The following is a 17,807-nucleotide window of genomic DNA, read 5'->3' as shown; positions in this document are numbered from 1 at the left end:
AAAGCACCGGAGGGGAGAGAGAAAGAGAGAAGGACCGGGAAGGGGAAAGAGAGCGAGAAGCACCGGGAGCCGCGGCCGCCGCCTCCCCCCGGGCCCCGCGCCCCAGCCCCGCTCGCTCGGAGCCGGGCTGGGAGAGCGAGCGCTCCCTGCTGCCGGCAGGGACGGCTTGGAGCCCGGGGAAGGCGGAGGAAGAGTCCCCGCACAGATGGGCAGTGCCGTGCCCTGACAGCGGCGGGACAGGACCGCGACAACCGGGGGGAACAGAACGAGTGAGTGCCGCCGCAGGAAACGGGAACGCGGGCACGGGAGAAGCGGGGAGCAGCAGGGAGCGGCCCTGAGGGATCAGGGCAAACAGAGGGACGGGGCAGGACGCCGAGCGCTGGAGAATCGAGCGGCACCGCCTCAGCATCCCCGGGCGGGCGCTGCCTGCCCGCCGCTGTGAGCGGCCGAGCGCGAGCTCCTCGTTCTTCCCCCCCGCCTGGCGAACGCCGCGCTCACTGAGCCCGGAGGCGGCCGGTCCCGCAGGCCGGGCGGAAGGGGCTGCCAAGGCGGAGGCGGCACCGCCCCGAGGGCGCCCCGGGGGCCGTTCCCGCTGGCGGGCACGGAGCAGGAGCAGCAGCGGCACCGCCTGCGCTCGGACCCCGCCGGGAAGCGCCGCGGCCCCCGCGCCCGGCGGAACCGGAAACCGCCTCACCGCCCTCACGGGCGCGCGCGCCCCCGCCCCTTTCAGGCCTCCCGTGACGAACGCGCCGCGCGGGGCGGGGCGGGGCCACCCGCGGCTCCGCCCCCCTGCATAAGAGCGGCGGCCGGCGCGCGCCGCGGCAGTGACCGGCGCTGGGGCGGCGCATGCGTGTGGCGCCGGCGGCCGCGCGGAGCTGCGCGACACTGTCGGGGTGAGTGAGTGACGGCCCCGCGGCGCCTCCCGCGCCCATGGCGGCCCCCGCGCCCGCCCGCCCGCCGCACCGGGGCTGCCCGCCCGCCTCGGGCCCGCGCCGTCCCTGCCGCGCCGGGCCGCGCCGCTCGGGAGGGAAGCGGGGGCCGGCGGATCCGGCGGTACACGCGAGTGGGTCGGGCCGGGGCCGTGGAGTTGGCGGAGCCCGGGGCTCGGAGCGGCGGTGCGGCCCCGCCGGCGGGCGGGCGTGAGCGCCGGCGGCGCGGCGGGAGGAGCCGGGAGCGCGGTCTGCGCTGAGGGGGCGGGGGGAGCAGGGCCGGAGCCGCTGCGGCTCCGCTCCCCCGGGGCTGGCGGGGGATCCCGGGGCGACACCGGCCCCGGTGGCTGCGGCCGCGGTCCCTGTGAGGGGGACGGGACCCGCCCGGGCTCAGCGCTGCCCGCAGCCACATTCTTGAAAATCAACGTGGCGTGCCACGCGTTTTGTGCCTGAGCCGAAACAGTATCAGGGCTCTCTCCCTCCTTCCGAGCTGCTCCTGTGAGTAAACAAGAGACCGCACTGTGGGCTCAGGCTCTGCGCTTCGCACTCTAATTTAGGCTGGCTTAATTTAGAATAAACATTTCTTTGTGACTTAATACCTCATTACGCACTTATGCTCGATTTTCTAAAATAGCCAGTCTGTGGTGGTTAAATCTGGAGACATCGCTGTATCCTTCAGCATTGACAGCAGAGCGAGCTGGGGACTCCAGGGAGGCTTCAGTGCTCTCCTGTCACTGACCAAGGGCCCTGTGCTGATTATTCTGAATAAGCAAAAAACATATTGTACTCGATCCAAAGATAACAGTACCTCGTTACAGATTAGCTGGATGGGAAAGGCTCTGGGGACAAGGTGTCTTTGGTCATTTTGGGAATACCTGAATCTTTGTTGTACTGGAATGGCAGGTGAATGATGCCTCTGCATCACAACTGCATTTGTGAATCGCACTTATAATCTGTTAAACTACTCAATGTACTTTATGCACAAGCTTAGCTGTCTTTCCTTAATAATCTATCAATATGGCATAATTTTCTGAATTATGTTTTTAATAGAAACCTACCTGTTGAGTTGGTGGGTACATGTTCTTGGTGAAGCCCTGTGTCTGCCATGCTCTGCAGTACAGGACTGATTTCAGAGAAAAACAGTTCCAGTTCTCTGTAGTAGAAAAGAGAATTAAAACTTATCACAGTGTGTCTAACACTATGGTTATGAGTCTGAGTCAGCTAGAAAGGAATTTTTATTTCCTGAATGTAAGCTGTCTATATTCACATTAAAATTTTCAGGAGGGTGAAGTACCATACCTTAAGCATGCATCTGAAATCTGACAAGCAGAGGCAAGGCAATTGCCTTGCTATTTAATTATTAGTTTTCTACTGGCAATTTAAAGGTTACTCCCATTTGCTGTGTAGGACTGTGAAATGGTAGCCCAAATTTTAACTGAACTCAAACTCCTTGAAGAACTGTGGTTCTTTGAATATATTCCAATAGCTGACTGTTACAATCTAAATACAGAGTTTGTCTGCTGTTGAGTTCATTTGTCTGTTGTGTACCCATAGGATTAGTTTTATTTACAAGTACCCATGATATGACTGTTTAGTGATCCTAGTCTATAATTCTTTACCACAGAGTGGTTCATTTCTGATTGGTAGAATGGGTAGAAAAATATCTCAACGTTAAGAATGTAATTCATTCATACAATAACTGTAAAGAATATAATTCCTCTAAATGGAAATACCTTCTGAGGCCTGTATCTGAGCATGCTTTGACCTGTGACTCAGGAATACTGAACTGCACTGTGGAGGTTTGGTGCATAGTAAAGATCTAATTATTTATTAAGTGAGTAGATTTAAACTAACTTTCTCATGAGGCTGTTTCTGCTAAGTGTTGGTTACTCAGCATTCATCTCGCTACAAAGACAGAAGTACTTGAGGGATAAGAACTAGAGAAACAGAATTTTTAATTTTTTTTTTTAAAGTATTTGGAGTTCCAGAAAGTAGATTAACAGCAGTTAGGTTTTTCAAGTCTAGTACTTGGAGGTCTAAATACTTAAATATGAAAAGGGGTGGCTCTATCTCAGGTACTCACATTAAATAGAAAGTCAGAGGAGAAAAAGGAAATTACATCACATTGTCAAATAAGGAACAGCTAGCTGGAGTAGATGACTTGTAGTGCAAAAATGTGCCCCTCCTCCTGTGAATTGCTTCTGAGATTTGTTAGAGATAACGTGGTGGCAAGGTGAGCAAAAATAGGTTGTGGATTTAAGGTAGACACGTTTCTTCCCCTCCCAAAGGGGTAAGCAGGTCTTATTTTTCCCTTTCCCTCTTTCCCATTTCTTACAAGAATTGTATAAGCTCCTTGTCAAGAGTGCTGCCTTTATAAAACCTGTCTAAAGTTTGTCCAGGCATTCAGAAATCTGTACAGCAAGTTTCTGTATTCCATAGCCATTAAATGAAACATTCTGGAGCATGCTTTGGTCTACTGTGCATAGCAGAAAGGTTTTCTTTGTTATGAACTTAACTTGCCTCAAATACTTGGTTGCACTGGGGCTGGGAGAACAGGAACAGAGGAATAAGATTGTGTGTGTGATCAGTGGTAGGCAATAGGTTGGGCTAAATACATATGCAAATGCTGCTTAGTTTCTAAACAGAGGGTTACTGTTGTTATAACACAGGTATTTATTAATATATATCTGTATGAAAACTGTATTTGGGGTATTTGCTGTAATTCAGCTTACCACAAAAATCTTACCACAGTTCTCACTATGTAGATATGCTAGTATTTATAGATACATTTGATTATTTTTGGCTTACACATTGCCATCCTCTTGAAGTCTGAAGGTATATTTGGCTATATAAAAAAAAAAGCTTTAAAAATCAATCTCTTCCCCAATACTTGCTGTTACTGATATTTGTTAATCCCAGCAGAGCTGGGTGATCACCAGCACCTCCTTTGCTCTGTTCCCTTGCCTTACAGGGAAGGGTGGCACAGCTTCCTAAAGCACCAGCAAATCTTCCATTGCCTTGGCTTGTAAATGCCCTGTAGAAATCACCAGCCATACTTTTAGTTTGTACTCTGTTCCTCTGGAATAACACAAACTGTGCCATCTTCAACAGTGCCTCAATCTTCCCAAATGCCATAAACTGCATAAGTAGGTCAGACAGGCAGAGAACTGAAAGCCCATTCTGTGCAAATGAGCAGCACACAAATGGGAGATCAGGAAAGCTTCATTACTGTGCAGGGTCCATTTTCTTTGGCAAATAGAGTTTGATGTTATTTATGGCAAAGTTTAGATCCTTAAACTTTTAAGGAGGCAGAATTGGGACAGCAGTTAACAGTGAAAACTGTTGATGTTTTCATCTTCATGGCTGAATTTTAATACCAATACCTAGAATATAATATGTACTACTCAGCTTTAGTAAGAGCATGCTGTCTAAAATACAAACTTTGTAGTTAATTGCTGTTCTCATGTCTCCTCTTAAAATACTGTCTTCAAACAAGCTTATGTATGTTTTAAAATACAAGCACCATTTCTCTAGACTCGACTGAAGAAGTACCTAGGTGCTTTAGTGAAAGCACTGCCTCTCTTGATATCCTAGCTTAAGGCACAGAGGACAGTTTCATAACTCTCTGAAATGTCAAATCACCTGTGAATTCCCAAAGAGCTCATTGATGAATCAAGCAAGCTTTATGGCTATATAAATTGTGCTTTATTTTTAAAAAAATAAAGACTGAAACAAGTGAAAATCACCTTTTCCTAGAGTATGTAAATATTTAAGTCTGTTTCAGATGTTGAGCTTAGCATTCCAGAGAGATTTCAGCGAGGTGATTGTGCAACCATCAGTCTTGAGAGCTGAGATTTAGACAGCATTCAGAAAGCTGACACAGTAATTACCAGCAGTGGTTTAGGCGTGGGATTTGCTGGAGGTTGGGCTTAACAAGCCCTGCCAGGGCTGTGTGTTATCAGAGCCAGCACGGTGCCTGTGCTCTCAAACTCCAGCACTCGTTCCCCCCCTCGTTTTTATATCATAATCAATGTCTCGTGGTCCTGTCAGCTCCTGTACACACACTGAGGTGGAGTACAATCATTTGCTGACTAATCACTGTTCTATACCAGAGGTTTTTTACTTTATGACTTGCATTTGACTTCAGAAATATTGAAATGGATAGCAGGCATTAGTCTTAAGCTCTCTTAATTAATTTTCTTTCTTTTGTTGATTTGTTGCTAATAGGATAGGATCCATGAGGCACAAAAAAACCAAATCACTGTTCAATACAGTGTGAGCTGAGAAGAGGGATGTTTTATTTGGAAATTATGTTGATTTGAAGTAATTTTAGAATTGGTGCTATATGTGTATTGTATGCTTAAGTCATTAATAAATGCTGAAGTCATTTTGACAAATGGGTATCTCTATCCCTGAAGAGAGTGGTTCTGCTTGCACTTACAGGACTGTGTTATTGCTTCCCAGGGCTCTGTGGTTTTATTTCATTTTGCTATGAAATATCTGCAGTTCCTGTTAGTGGGAAGGAACACTCAGTTGTGTTATGCAAAAATTTCTAGGGTTAAGCTAGATTTATAAGGAGGTTGTCTGGAGAGGATGGTCTTTACTAGAACCAGGAGGGCTGAGTGAAGCAGGGCTGTGCTGCAGTACACAGAACACTGCTTCACTTCTATTAAAGTCTCCTGGCTGGAGTTATTCTGAAATGCCTGCCTAAAATATATTGGGTATCTGGCAGTGAGTAAAACAACCCCACTTCTGTTGATGCAGACAGTCAGGATTGAGAAAACATCCCACTCCTGAAGAGAATGGGATTAGACAGAAGTACAGAAATTACTACAAAGTATAGAAGCCACTGTTTTCTTAAGAAATGATCAATATTGCACCAGTTCAAAACTGAAAGAGCACAGCAGAGTTGTTCTTTCTCAAACAATTGTTAAGAAATTGCAAATAGTGATGCTGGATTGCAAACTAACCCTCAGGCACCTGGTTTACTGTCCTTAGTCCTGCTTAGGAGTTTGCCCATCCCTCACACTGCAGACCAGTATAATGGATATTTTCTGCTAAAGGAAAAGGAAGATTACACATCTGCATAGAATCTCTGGTTTTGGGCAGATTTACCACGAGCATAAGCTACTGCCTGTGTCTGTACCACATTTTCTTGCAGTACCCTACTGAAGGGATTTTCTTGCCTTGTTTGCTGAGCCCTGATACAGCCAGCCCTCAGTTGTTGGTTGACTTTTCTTTAGATGGAATTCTTTTGGTGGTGGGATATGGACAAACTCACATTAATATTACATGTTCATGGTATTGATTCTCAAGAGAGATACAAATTAAACTTGTTTGTGTGGGGTTTGGTTTGGTAGGTTTTTTGTATGTTTTTTTTAAACAGACCATGTTGCACTTGCTGAATGTAGGGTATCTGTGTAGATGAGGCAGAGACCCAGAGAAGATATTTTTTATAGTCTTGGACTTAATTTTCTCCTGCCTTCAGAATGCTGACTAATTTTACATTTCCCCTTCCCCTCCCTGATGAATTTCCTAAACAAAGTCCTGTGAGTCAATTTGTTCTGTAGACTGATTACTTACTCAATATAAAGCAATTGCCAACATATTTTTTCTGCCATAAATGGACCAGATAAAGCATTCTTAACACATTCAAAATAGATTTGAATGCAGCACAGCAGTGTCAGCTGAGATCATTTCAAATCACTAGATTTCCAATTTGTTTGAAATATCCAGAAGACTTGAGGCTGTTTTAAAGTATCTTAATGTTCAAGTTAATTAAAAATAGTGACTGTTTTATGTAAAAGAAGTTTTAGAATTCTAATTCAAGCAGTCAATAATTCTGTCAGAGCAAAGGTTGTGGAAGATAATACTTAACAGCAGTTACGTGCTGGTTACACTGGAAACTAAAATCTTTAGCAAAGATACAACTGAAGGCAGCTACTGGAAGGTTAGATTATTCTAGAGAACTTTTTAAAAAAACTTTTTTTGCATGAGTAACTACTAGTTTATGTACAAGAATTGAAGTTTACACAACTGCCATATATCAGTACCTTAACATATTTTTCCTTTTTTTCTATGTAGTGTAGTTCTTTAAGAGAACTTCCCTGTTTTGTACTTAAATTTTGCAATCAGATTCAAAACAAGAAGCTTGGTCAAGTTTTCCAGTTGGCAAGTATTAGGATAGGAGGCCTTTCTACAGAGCTACTTAATTCCTTGAATGCTGAAATTTCACATGAGACATGGAACAACATCAGGTTTGCATTTCTGACATTTGTGTTCTCCCTCTTGAAGGGAATGAAAACTGCAGGAAACCTGCCAAGTCCTGAATACCAAGGGTTGTGAGACATCCTCAGAGAGCACTGCACCATGTCAACTGCAGGAGTTGCTGCTCAGGAGATGAGAGTCCCCTTAAAAACCGGATTTCTGCACACCAGTCAAGGCATGGGCAGCCTGAAAACCTGCTGGGGCACCCACAGTGGATTTGAAAAGTGAGTGAGCCTAAAATTTATCTTTAAGTCTATGAAATGAGTGTTACAAATACTTGTACCAGTACAGACTTATGGTTCATTTACAGTGAAGGCTTTTTTTTTTCTTTTTTTTTTTAGTACTTTCTTCAATGTGGAGCCTATAGCAGTGACATATAATTTAAACTCCTCAACCGAGCAACATTTGCCATCCATCGGTAAGTCCCGGTGTGACCGAGCCGGGGAAGTGTCGGGGATTTGTCTGTGCAAACCCTGCGGGCGCCGCTCTGGGCTGGGCCCGCTCCCTGCTGGCAGCTCCGGGAACCGACAGCGCTTTGAACAACACCACCGAGTTCAGCCATCGTTCCATGGCTTGTTCTTGTTTCTTTTCTCATTGCACTGTATGAGTTCAATATCATGTGCAGCTAGCAGAGGTTGCTTTAGATAATAATGACTGGCTAATGCAAAGCAGAAGAACTCTTGGATCGTTCTTGTGGTCCTTTCTGGCTTTAACTTTTTTGAATCTTCTGTTGTATTTGCTTGTCTTTCTAACACATTCATATGCACCCATATGTGTGATGCATATTCATGTAGATAACCACCTTTACAATTATCCTTATAGCCACCATTCCACATGGTTTTGTGATTGCACTTGCACATAAGTCCATGTGTGTCTGGGTAGAGACAGCACTTGGAAGCATCCAAGTGTTTTCCAGTCCCCTCCCATTCACCTTGTACAGAGGAGGCCTCTGAGTTGCCATTACATTTTTGATGGAAAAAATATTTGGTAAAAAAATTACTTGTTGTGGTCTTATGCTGGGATCTTTGTGGGTTTCTTGCTTATGCTTGGAGTCTCTTGAACTACCTCTTAGCTGGGCACTGGTCTAAAACAGTAAGATAATCTGCTACTATCTTAACTAATGCATAAATCCACCACCAGACATGATCTGCAATACCTGCATTTCACTACTAATGCATAAATCCACAACCAGACGTGATCTGCAATACCTGCATTTCACTACTAAGGCATAAATCCACAACCAGACGTGATCTGCAATACCTGCATTTCACTACTAATGCATAAATCCACAGCCAGATGTGATCTGCAATACCTGCATTTCACTACTAATGCATAAATCCACAACCAGATATGATCTGCAATACCTGCATTTCACTACTTCAAGACATTAAGCAGACATTACTCACTGTTGCATTAGAAGGAATTAAATATGCAGTGGCAGAGTTGTGTGCTGGAGTGTTGCTTAGAAAAGTGTCTCTAAGAATTTCTCACTTTTTTAGGGCACTCTTCCAACCAGCCTTCCATGAATGACCACGTTGCTGGAAGTTGCATCCAAGTCCCATCTCAGAAATCCAGTCCACCTCCTGTGAGTCCCAAAACTGAACAGCCAATTTCAAGGTATGACGACCACCTTGTTCCTGGCTTCAGTAAACTCTCACTGACCATGGGCTGTGTTTCTGAAGAAACCCCTCCTCACATGCCAATAAAAACTGGACCAATTCCATTTCTGTCTGCATCTTCAAACGACCGCAGCTGCAGGCCACTGCCCCCTCTGCCCATATCTGAAGACTTTGCTCCAGATGAGGTTGACAAAGAGGTGGAATTCCTGACTAGCTCAGACACTGACTTTTTGTTAGAAGATTATGAACTTCCTCCTTTCAAATCCAGTGCTCCAAGCCGGCGGAGCTTTAGGGGCTGTGGACAAATCAATTATGCGTATTTTGATTCTCCAGCAGGACCAAAACCAGAAGAAGCCAACCCTACACAAAGCCTGAATGTGTACATATCCAGTATTTATCCTCCCCCCCAGCAGCTGCATCGGCGCCTGCGAAGGTCCCACTCTGGGCCAGCTGGATCTCTCAACAAACCCATAGTGAGACTAACTGGACACTTCAACAGGTCATCTCCAACTTCTGATGAAGATAAACCAGAGATTCCACCAAGGGTTCCCATACCCCCACGGGCTCTCAAGCCAGACTACAGGAGGTGGTCAGCAGAGGTTGCTTCCAGTGCATACAGTGATGAAGACAGGCCCCCCAAAGTGCCCCCTCGCGAGCCTTTGTCCCGCAGCAATTCCCGCACCCCCAGCCCCAAAAGCCTCCCATCATACCTCAATGGGGTCATGCCCCCCACCCAGAGCTTTGCACCTGATCCTAAGTATGTCAGCAGCAAAGCTCTACAAAGACAAAACAGTGAAGGATCTTCCAACAGGGTCCCTTGCATTCTTCCAATTATTGAAAATGGTAAGAAGGCCAGTTCAACGCACTACTATCTGCTACCAGAGAGACCTCCCTATTTGGACAAGTATGAGAAGTTCTTCAGAGAAGCAGAGGAGAGGAGCTCTAACACTGAGGTTCAGTCCTGGTCTGGTGACTGCACAGCCACCTCAGCCCCAATAAAACTGGACTCAAAGCCCAGAATGGACATGGGTGGTCCCCTGAAAAGAAAACACCTGTCCTATGTGGTTTCCCCATAGTGCCTGGGAGCACAGGCTCAGCTCAATTGCTTGGGATGGAGCTGAACTTTATCATGTTACAAAGTTCTTACAGATAATGAAGTAGGAGCAGTTTGTCCTCTGAGAACTGAAAAGTGGATGGTAAAGTCCTCTTATGCTGCATATATTCAATATGTTTCTTAAGACTTTTCTTGTCTTGGTATGTAAGCTGAAAACCTACTAAGATTCCACAGAAACATGGAGGGATAGTAGTCACAGTTGGCCAGTTGTATGCTACCTAGATGAACGTGTTTGGTAGTCAACAATATTTTTTAAAAAAATTTAAAATTGATCTTTGCTTAAGAGTCACTTATAAAGCAGACAACAGACCAAGTAATGCAGTTCAGTTTTTGTAATAGCTATTTTTCAAAATTTCTTTTACACAGTAATTCTACTGAGAACAGACTGTCCTCTTACTAGGATATGTCTGATAAGAAGGTAAATGCAAGATAAGATACCCACTTCAAGACTTGGCAGGCATATTGGAAGTGCATTTTGAAAGATTAATCTATCTTACAAATTAATTTGATGCTAATAGATTTTTAAAGTGAGTTAGATTTTGTGAATTCAGTTGCTAGACACACTTGGCTCAATTTTGCAGTTTTTCCTAGAAGAGACCTGGACCAGCTATTGCTAAGCCTCTGCTGCTGCTCTTTTCCTGCTGGATCCTAGAAATGTGTGAATGTGTCCTGAGCAGCCACAGGGCTGCTGTTAGGTAGGCAGTAACAACCATGTGCTCACCTAGAGTCTGAAATTATGACTGTATTAAATACAGAAACACAGCACAAGCTGGCCTTGTGTTCTGGGTTCTGTTCAGTATTTTAGGGGAGGAGGAGGAGGAGGGTATGAGGAAAAAACATGATTCCATTTATGAACAGTGTCAGTCCCATCTCTTGCTGCTTCAGATGCTGCTTTTGCTGTTTTTCCTCACTGTGCCTCAGCCATTCACTGAAGTTCACTGAGGTGCCACCCTGGCAGTTCCTTGTGCTCAGTTTGGTTACATTTATCCTCTCACAGATAAGCACAAGAGAAGGGGTGCTCATTAACAGGGGTGCAGAAGATGAATGTGTTCCTCCTGACAGAAGTAAACAAGGTGTTTACAGTTTAAACTGCTGAATGAGATGTTTGAGCTATTTTAAGCTTACTTTTTATTTGTTTTAGTACAAACTAAATGAAGGTGAAATACATGCTATAGAAATGCACTGATATTTCTGCATCGTGTACAGTATTGAATAAAAAATAATTCACTTTGTATTTTGAATATTGTCATGTCTTGAGTTAATAAAGTTATAAAATACTTATTTATGATACATTTTGGTTTTTTGTTTTATTGAATAGTGCATGCTACTACATTTTAGTTCTGCATTTACTGGACAGTTTAAAGTTAGTAATGTTAAATGTGCAACAGATGTTGAACTCAGCTTGCATTTAAGTCAAGATTTCTGCAGAAGTTTTTAATAACTCACATTGCACACCATTAATTTTAATTTCACCCTACTAACTGGTAGCATGGTGTCTATAGTTTTGTGCTGACAACAAAACAACTAAATCCTGTAAGATTAAGTTATCTAGCCCAACATTATTAATGATTTTTTTTTTCTAGAGTCACCTATAGCACATTAGCCACCATTGTACAGAAAGGAAAGGGCAGAAATGTTCCTGTCTTCAATTCCTTACCTGCAAAAACCAGCATGGTTAAAAGGGGAAAGAAATTGTGAATACTTATCACAAAGCAAGTGTATTTCACCCCACAGTATGCAGGCTATGGATGAGGTTACTGAGGATAGAAAGCATCACACAACTTTGATCCTCTGGCTGTGTGTGCAGGCAAACTCTTGCCTTGGTCTGGCAGTGGGGATGTTTCTGTCAGTGGGTTTATTTCAGAATAAACCAGGGTACCAGCCTTGGAATTGTACTGGATGTGACAAGTGTCAGATGCAGTTTTTCAGTAATGCCCAATCCCTGTCTCTTACACCTTGGAGGGTTGCTGAGATTTATTTAGGAAGGTGCTGTGCCACAGCACTAGGAGCCCATGCAGATGATAGGCTTCAAAACAAAAACAAGTTACCTAATCCTGAGCCAGGCTTTCAGCTCATATTCAGCCTACTGAAAGCTCTGCTTTCCCTCCACCCCCTCGTTTTTATAAGATGAAAAGGTAAAATCTATGCTTAAAACTGATTATATTTAAGGGGAAGGCTGTAACTCTAGGACCCCAAAACAATGTGAATTCTCAGTTCCACCATCCCTGCTGCAGCAAACAGACACTGCCAGGCTGCAGCTCTGCCTCCCAGACTGTTAGAGCTGGCACAGGCTCAGTACTTGTCATTCCAGTAGAACTCCCTCTAAACCCAAGTAATGCCCTACAAATCTCTCCTGGCTTTTGCCTCTGGGTCCCAACTCCATTCCTGACACTCCACATTTTTACCTAAAACATATCTGGTATAAAACAGGGTGTTTGTTACAGTACCTCCTGCCCTGCATTCCAGCATGTATTTAACTTCTGTTAGCAGTAGAGGTGCCCTAAAAACAGCTCATGTAAAACCAGAAGGTTTTTCACTTGAGCTGCTTCTGTGTACAAGCTATTATCATATTTATAGTGCTGAAAAAAAAACATTATAAAACTTACACTTTTGAATGGTCTTACATAACCTTTTCTGAAATTCCTAAAACATTTAAGACTTAACCTAACCTCCATGTGTTTTTTCTCCTAGGGAAAAAAAATTACTCAGGACTAAGTGGCCAATACCAATACCCTTTGCTGAGGGTATTGGTCACTTAGTCCTGAGTATTACAAAGAGAAGTCACTGTAGTGATGTTGGCTTTCCTATTGTGAGCTGTTAACATTTCAGAAGTTAAGCAAGGATCTGCTTGGCTGTGAGCAAGACATTCAAACAGGTTACAGAGCTCAAATACCTCTTGAGTGCAAGGAAAGTATCTTACAGGCAAGTCTTAAGTGTAAAACTTGACTTTTATCTTTAAAATTCTGCAGTAAAGAGATCTCACTGAGGACTTGGTCCACAATTCAGTGGTTCTTTTTGTGAAGGGGTCACTGAAAAGCAGGTGGAAGCCTTGCACTTATTCTTAGACACCAGATTCCTGTGCTTTGGGAATCAGTCTGCACGATCCAAAAACTATTTCGTTTTCCAAGTGAGTAATTAAGGCTGTAGAGCTGTGGGGGAAGCTCTGCAAGTTCTGGCCAGAAGACATTTCTCTGCTCATCCCCTGGCACATGATAAGACTTGTCAGGACACAACATGCTTTTGCAACAGCCTGATCACATGTTTGAATATTTAGAGTTTGGACTCACTTGAGCAAGGCCTGACAGCTTTCCTCTTAGAGCTAGATTTGACTGGAATAATCACACTTCAAAGCAGTTACAACTTGATAAACTGAGGTTTGGAGGGTCCAGGAATTTGTGTTAAAGCAGGGCAATGCTGCTCACACCCCTCTGGCTGAAGGAGCAGGTTGCCCACATTGCTCCCCTGCCCTGAGCATCTCCTCCACCCCTCAGGAGCCCTGTTGGGACCACCCAGCCAGGCAGGGAGGACTCCTTGGTGTCAGGGGGCAGCAGCTGTGCTGGGGCAAAGGGGTTGTAATAAACTCCAGAGGGCTGGGCCCAGCACAGGATTATTGGGATGAGTCTGACAGCAAAGCTGGGGAGAATGGGAGGAGGGCGCTGGGTGCCCTCTCGCCCAGGCTCAAAACCACTGATAGCCCAAGCAAAAGCACAATGAGTGACAACTGACAGCAAAAGGCATCTGTCATATTCACCCTGTTTGCAGAACACCCTTCACTTGGTGAGTCTGACTGGCAAATCAACCCAGAGGAGTCTGGCTGTAACTAAAGGAAAGGATGTTTGCCTCACTTTTTCCTGAAAAGAAGAGGCTATGGTAGTACTAGGTGACTTGAAAAACCCATTAGCTTAACTTCACCACATTAACTTGCTGTTAAACAGATAAAGTCAGTGAATAACACAGAGCTGTAGCTGATCATCAGCTTCCTTTGCATCACAAGAGATAAACCAGAAAGTAAACCTGATTCGGAAGTATGCTGATTGACGACATCATTAAAATCTGCAGTCATTTAAATGGACTGATTGTTGTTGCTGTCATTAAGAGTTTTCCATTCACTCCCAGACTGCAGCAGGCACAATTACTGCCATCCTGAAACTGCACAAGAGCACCCAACAACATCACATGTGCTCCTGCTGCAGCCTTGGTTTTGTTTTTAAACAGTGTGAGTGAATTGTTAAGTTTGACATGAAAAAACAAAGTATCCTTCCAGTCCAGGGCAAAGACACCAATTTTGCAAGGGCAGTTACTACAGCAGAGTAGTTACTGATGGTGTTCAAACCAAGTCTTGTCAAGAATTCAGGGTTAAGATGATGGCCAGATCAGTCATGGTGGAATTCCCAGCCTTCAAACTCATGATTACAGACTGTGGCCCTTATAAACACTTTTAATATTACAAGCTGTATGTTAAATACATACTCACTGGATTATGTCAAGAAGGAAATTGGGGATGAAGGTAAACCCTCATTTTATCTGCTTGTAGGCACTCTGCAGTTAGGTAACCTATTGATTTTCTTTGGGTGTACTCAATGTTCCCAGGGTAAACTTTTGTTTGTAAAGTAGGCTAATCTTTCCATTTCCTGTCAGCTTGCCTTTCAGAACAGTTTGTATTCATTTAAAACTGAAAACATACAGCAAATGCTCTGTTTCACACAGCTTCCTGGCACTGAAAATCTAGCACACAACGTTTAATTATACTTATTAATATTCGTTAAATAGCACTGCAGAAATTTCTGGCTGCTGAGCTTGTGATTAGCATTTGTAAACTGAAAGAGGTGTTACCCCCACCCATCCTGCATCGTAATTCAGGCCTTGCATAATCCCCACCCAAATGCCTATTTTCATCCACAGAGCTCATTATTTTGTCTGAATCATACATGGAAGCCACACCCATGATTGCTCATATACTGTTGCTATATTATTTATATATTGGTGTGCACCTTGATCCCAGTTGTGGTTAATTTTGGAAAAGGTGTTAGGTATTCCAGATTTTAAGTGGCATGCCATTGAAACATGGGAACCATGAGTGCTATTCATTTCCTTACAAAGTGATTCAGAGGAAGAGCTGCTTCTTTCTGAAGATTAAAACTGTCATCCACACATTATTAACATGTGAAAGCCACAAAGTTAGAGAAGTGCAAATACACTGCCATGAAACACCAGAAGGAAAACCATGCCAGATCATCCCACCATACCCACCCTGAATCTGCTTAAGGATGCTAATTACTAATCATATTTAGCTGTTATAACATACTAAGAGGCCCCTCCATGCACCAGGTCTCTGGATCAAGCATGGGGTCATCAGGCCTGACACAGAATATCTTCTCCAGACGACCAAAAGACATGATCCTGTTACCTATAATATTTATTTTACCTTGTTAATGTGTTTATTCTTTTCACAGCCACTTCAAGGACAGGGTCAGAACTACTGAGTGCCCCATGGAAGGCAACTGGAACACACAACCAACCCTATAAACTTTGCAGTGGTGGGGTGTCCAGGCTCTCCAGGAATTTACCAGCTTCAAGAAGTTCACACAAAGGACCACAGCAGCTCCTGCCATGTTGAGCTGAGCTGCTCCATGGCAGGGTGCAAGGGAGGCAGCAGAGAACAGCAAGTGGGACTCAGGTTATTCTGACAGGATAACCTTGCAATCCCTGCATTGTCACCTACATTTGTTAAGCAAAGTCCAGGGGAAAGAATCATATTAGGCTGCACTTGGTGATTTCATTGGCCCCACATCATGTTGATAAATTATTCCATGTTGATAAGTTATTCAAGAAAAGTTTTCCTGCACCTCAGTTGCACACCCCAGCACTCAGAGCTTTAGCAGCTGGAATTGGGACTGGGTTGCTGTGATGCAGAATCTGCACAGCACCAGGCACGTGGCAGTGCAGAGGTCTCCAATGACACAGGGCAGAGGTGAGATCACACACCCTGACACATTCTGTTGCTCATGGGATTCAACTGCCAGTGGGAGGGAGGGCTGCCTTTTCAGAGTAACTTCTCATCATGGTGAAAAAACCCAATGAATGAAAGTAACTGCTTCATTAAAAGCCACCAGGACAGACAGCCCCAGCTGAGACACCTTAAAAATGGATGCCAGCAAGGTGAATGTCAGTAAGCTGCTGCCTGAGGCTGAGGGAGAGCTCATGAGGCTCTGATGAAGAAGGGCTTGCCTGAAGGAAGGATGAACTGCTTAGTTCCTGAATTCAAGTTAAATTGGTTTAGTGCTATTTTGTTAAAGGCTGACAGGCCTAACATACATACTGTTAAGGGTGAGGTGACCATGTGAGGACATTTTCTTCTACAGTCAATCATAGCATGGCCAGTGCTGGATGCAGTACACAGCTGGGAAAAGCCAAGGACTCCATCACTCCACAGGGAATATTTTCAGGGGAGGAGCAGCCTCTCCACTAAGACAGCAGGCACAGCCAGCAGCCCAAGCTGAGCTGGAGGTGATGCAGCACAGAGAGCTCCAAGAGAGCAGCAGAGTGCACAGAGAGCTCCAGACTGCTCAGCCTCTCTGCTGCTGCCACCTCCCAGGCCATTGCAGGGAGCTCTGGACATGCTGCCTCTCGCAGGCCACACTTCTGCTGTCATCTGAGCTTAATTGGACCAGCCTGATCAAAAGCAGTCTCCACGATAAGGCAGGATGCTATTGCATGCCCTGGAGCAGCAGGGTGAGTAAGGCAGCTGTTTTACAAGCAGTTCAGTTCACAATTTAACACCTGAGCTTTATGTTGGGCCAGTCAGTCACCTGCAGGGAGCAGCCAGTGCAACAGAGCTGCAGAACTCTGATTTTCTCCAGCAGCACAACAGGAGGCAGGCAGGCTGGCTGCAGCCCTGGAGGATTTAATGAGGCAATATTTCCCCAAGAGGCTCTGTGCAAAGTGACCAAAACCCAAAGCTAGAGAGGCCAAAGGCTCCAACTCCTCTTCATCACCTATGGAAATGCCTGTGGACAGCAAGAGCAGGGCAGGGGAGGAGAGGCTTCATCTTTCTCCTCATTATGGGTGATTTGGACAGAACCATCACTGGGCACCAGCCAGAGAATGTCACCCTAAGTGCCCTTCCTTTATTTTTGAAATTATTATTAAAGCTGTTCATGCTCTGTAGTTTTCCAAAGAGGAGGAAAGAAAAAAAATTTGCTGCAGGGGATTTATTTGAAAATTGCCAGCAAAGCCTGTGTCTCTGTAAGCCCATCCAGGAGCTTACAGCTTCATTATTTCTAATTTCCAAGTACAAGCATTCATTTACTGTCTACATGATTGAAAGGAAGGTAAAGTACTCCTTTGCAAAGCACCATGGAAGAACAACTGAGTAGTGCATCACATGTAGTCATGAGAAAAGTCAGCACAGATAAATAAAGGCATCATCTGTTGCTAGTTCACTCTGAGACTGCAATTTCCCACCCAAGAGCAGATTTCTTGTGAAAAATGCAAATGAGAGTGATCAGACTCATCACCACCCAAGGCAGCTCCTCACTTCCTCCCCATGTGCCAGTCACTGCCATGCCTGGCTGGTGACTTCAGTGTGACAGTGCTTTTTCCATGGCATATACAAAATAACACAGGAGAAGGTCTGGGTCTGAGAGCAGAGCTGCAGGCATGTGGGAGTAGCAGTGTGTTTCTTAGGAGAACTCATTAAAACCTGAAAATATTTCAATGCACAGAAGTAGGCTGCTCCCAGTAGAGTCCCAAAGTCTTGACTCTACTCCTTAGAGTAGAATGTGTGCAACTTTACAAAGCAGTTCTGAAATTACACAGAGACCATTCTGACAGCATAATTCATTGGAACAGCACAGAGAAACCAAACACCCAGCTTAG

At 44.7% G+C, this 17,807-nt stretch overlaps 2 protein-coding genes across 4 annotated transcripts in view; one reads left to right on the top strand and one right to left on the bottom strand.

The window, feature by feature from the left end:
- Nucleotides 1–17,807, bottom strand: part of SLC45A1 (solute carrier family 45 member 1) — an 85,198-nt gene that overhangs the window by 62,661 nt on the left and 4,730 nt on the right. For both annotated transcript variants that reach the window (XM_063177133.1, XM_063177134.1), the window contains exon 2: nucleotides 1,988–2,082. The gene's annotated coding sequence lies outside the window, so the exon portion shown is untranslated. The remainder of the gene's footprint in view (nucleotides 1–1,987; nucleotides 2,083–17,807) is intronic.
- ERRFI1 (ERBB receptor feedback inhibitor 1) lies at nucleotides 840–11,210 on the top strand. Of its 2 annotated transcripts, none has more exons than XM_063177145.1 (4): nucleotides 840–893; nucleotides 7,224–7,420; nucleotides 7,538–7,614; nucleotides 8,696–11,210. In XM_063177145.1, the coding sequence occupies exons 2-4, from the start codon at nucleotides 7,299–7,301 to the stop codon at nucleotides 9,889–9,891; spliced, it is 1,395 nt and encodes a 464-aa protein (XP_063033215.1). In that variant the 5' UTR covers nucleotides 840–893; nucleotides 7,224–7,298; the 3' UTR covers nucleotides 9,892–11,210. The 2 variants fall into 2 exon arrangements, with proteins under 2 accessions (XP_063033215.1, XP_063033214.1); XM_063177144.1 differs by lacking the exon at nucleotides 840–893 and adding an exon at nucleotides 1,276–1,427.

This window comes from Melospiza melodia, chromosome 26 (assembly GCF_035770615.1).
Source record: "Melospiza melodia melodia isolate bMelMel2 chromosome 26, bMelMel2.pri, whole genome shotgun sequence".
NCBI lineage: Eukaryota > Metazoa > Chordata > Aves > Passeriformes > Passerellidae > Melospiza > Melospiza melodia.
This window is presented reverse-complemented; position numbering and strand designations above follow the sequence as displayed.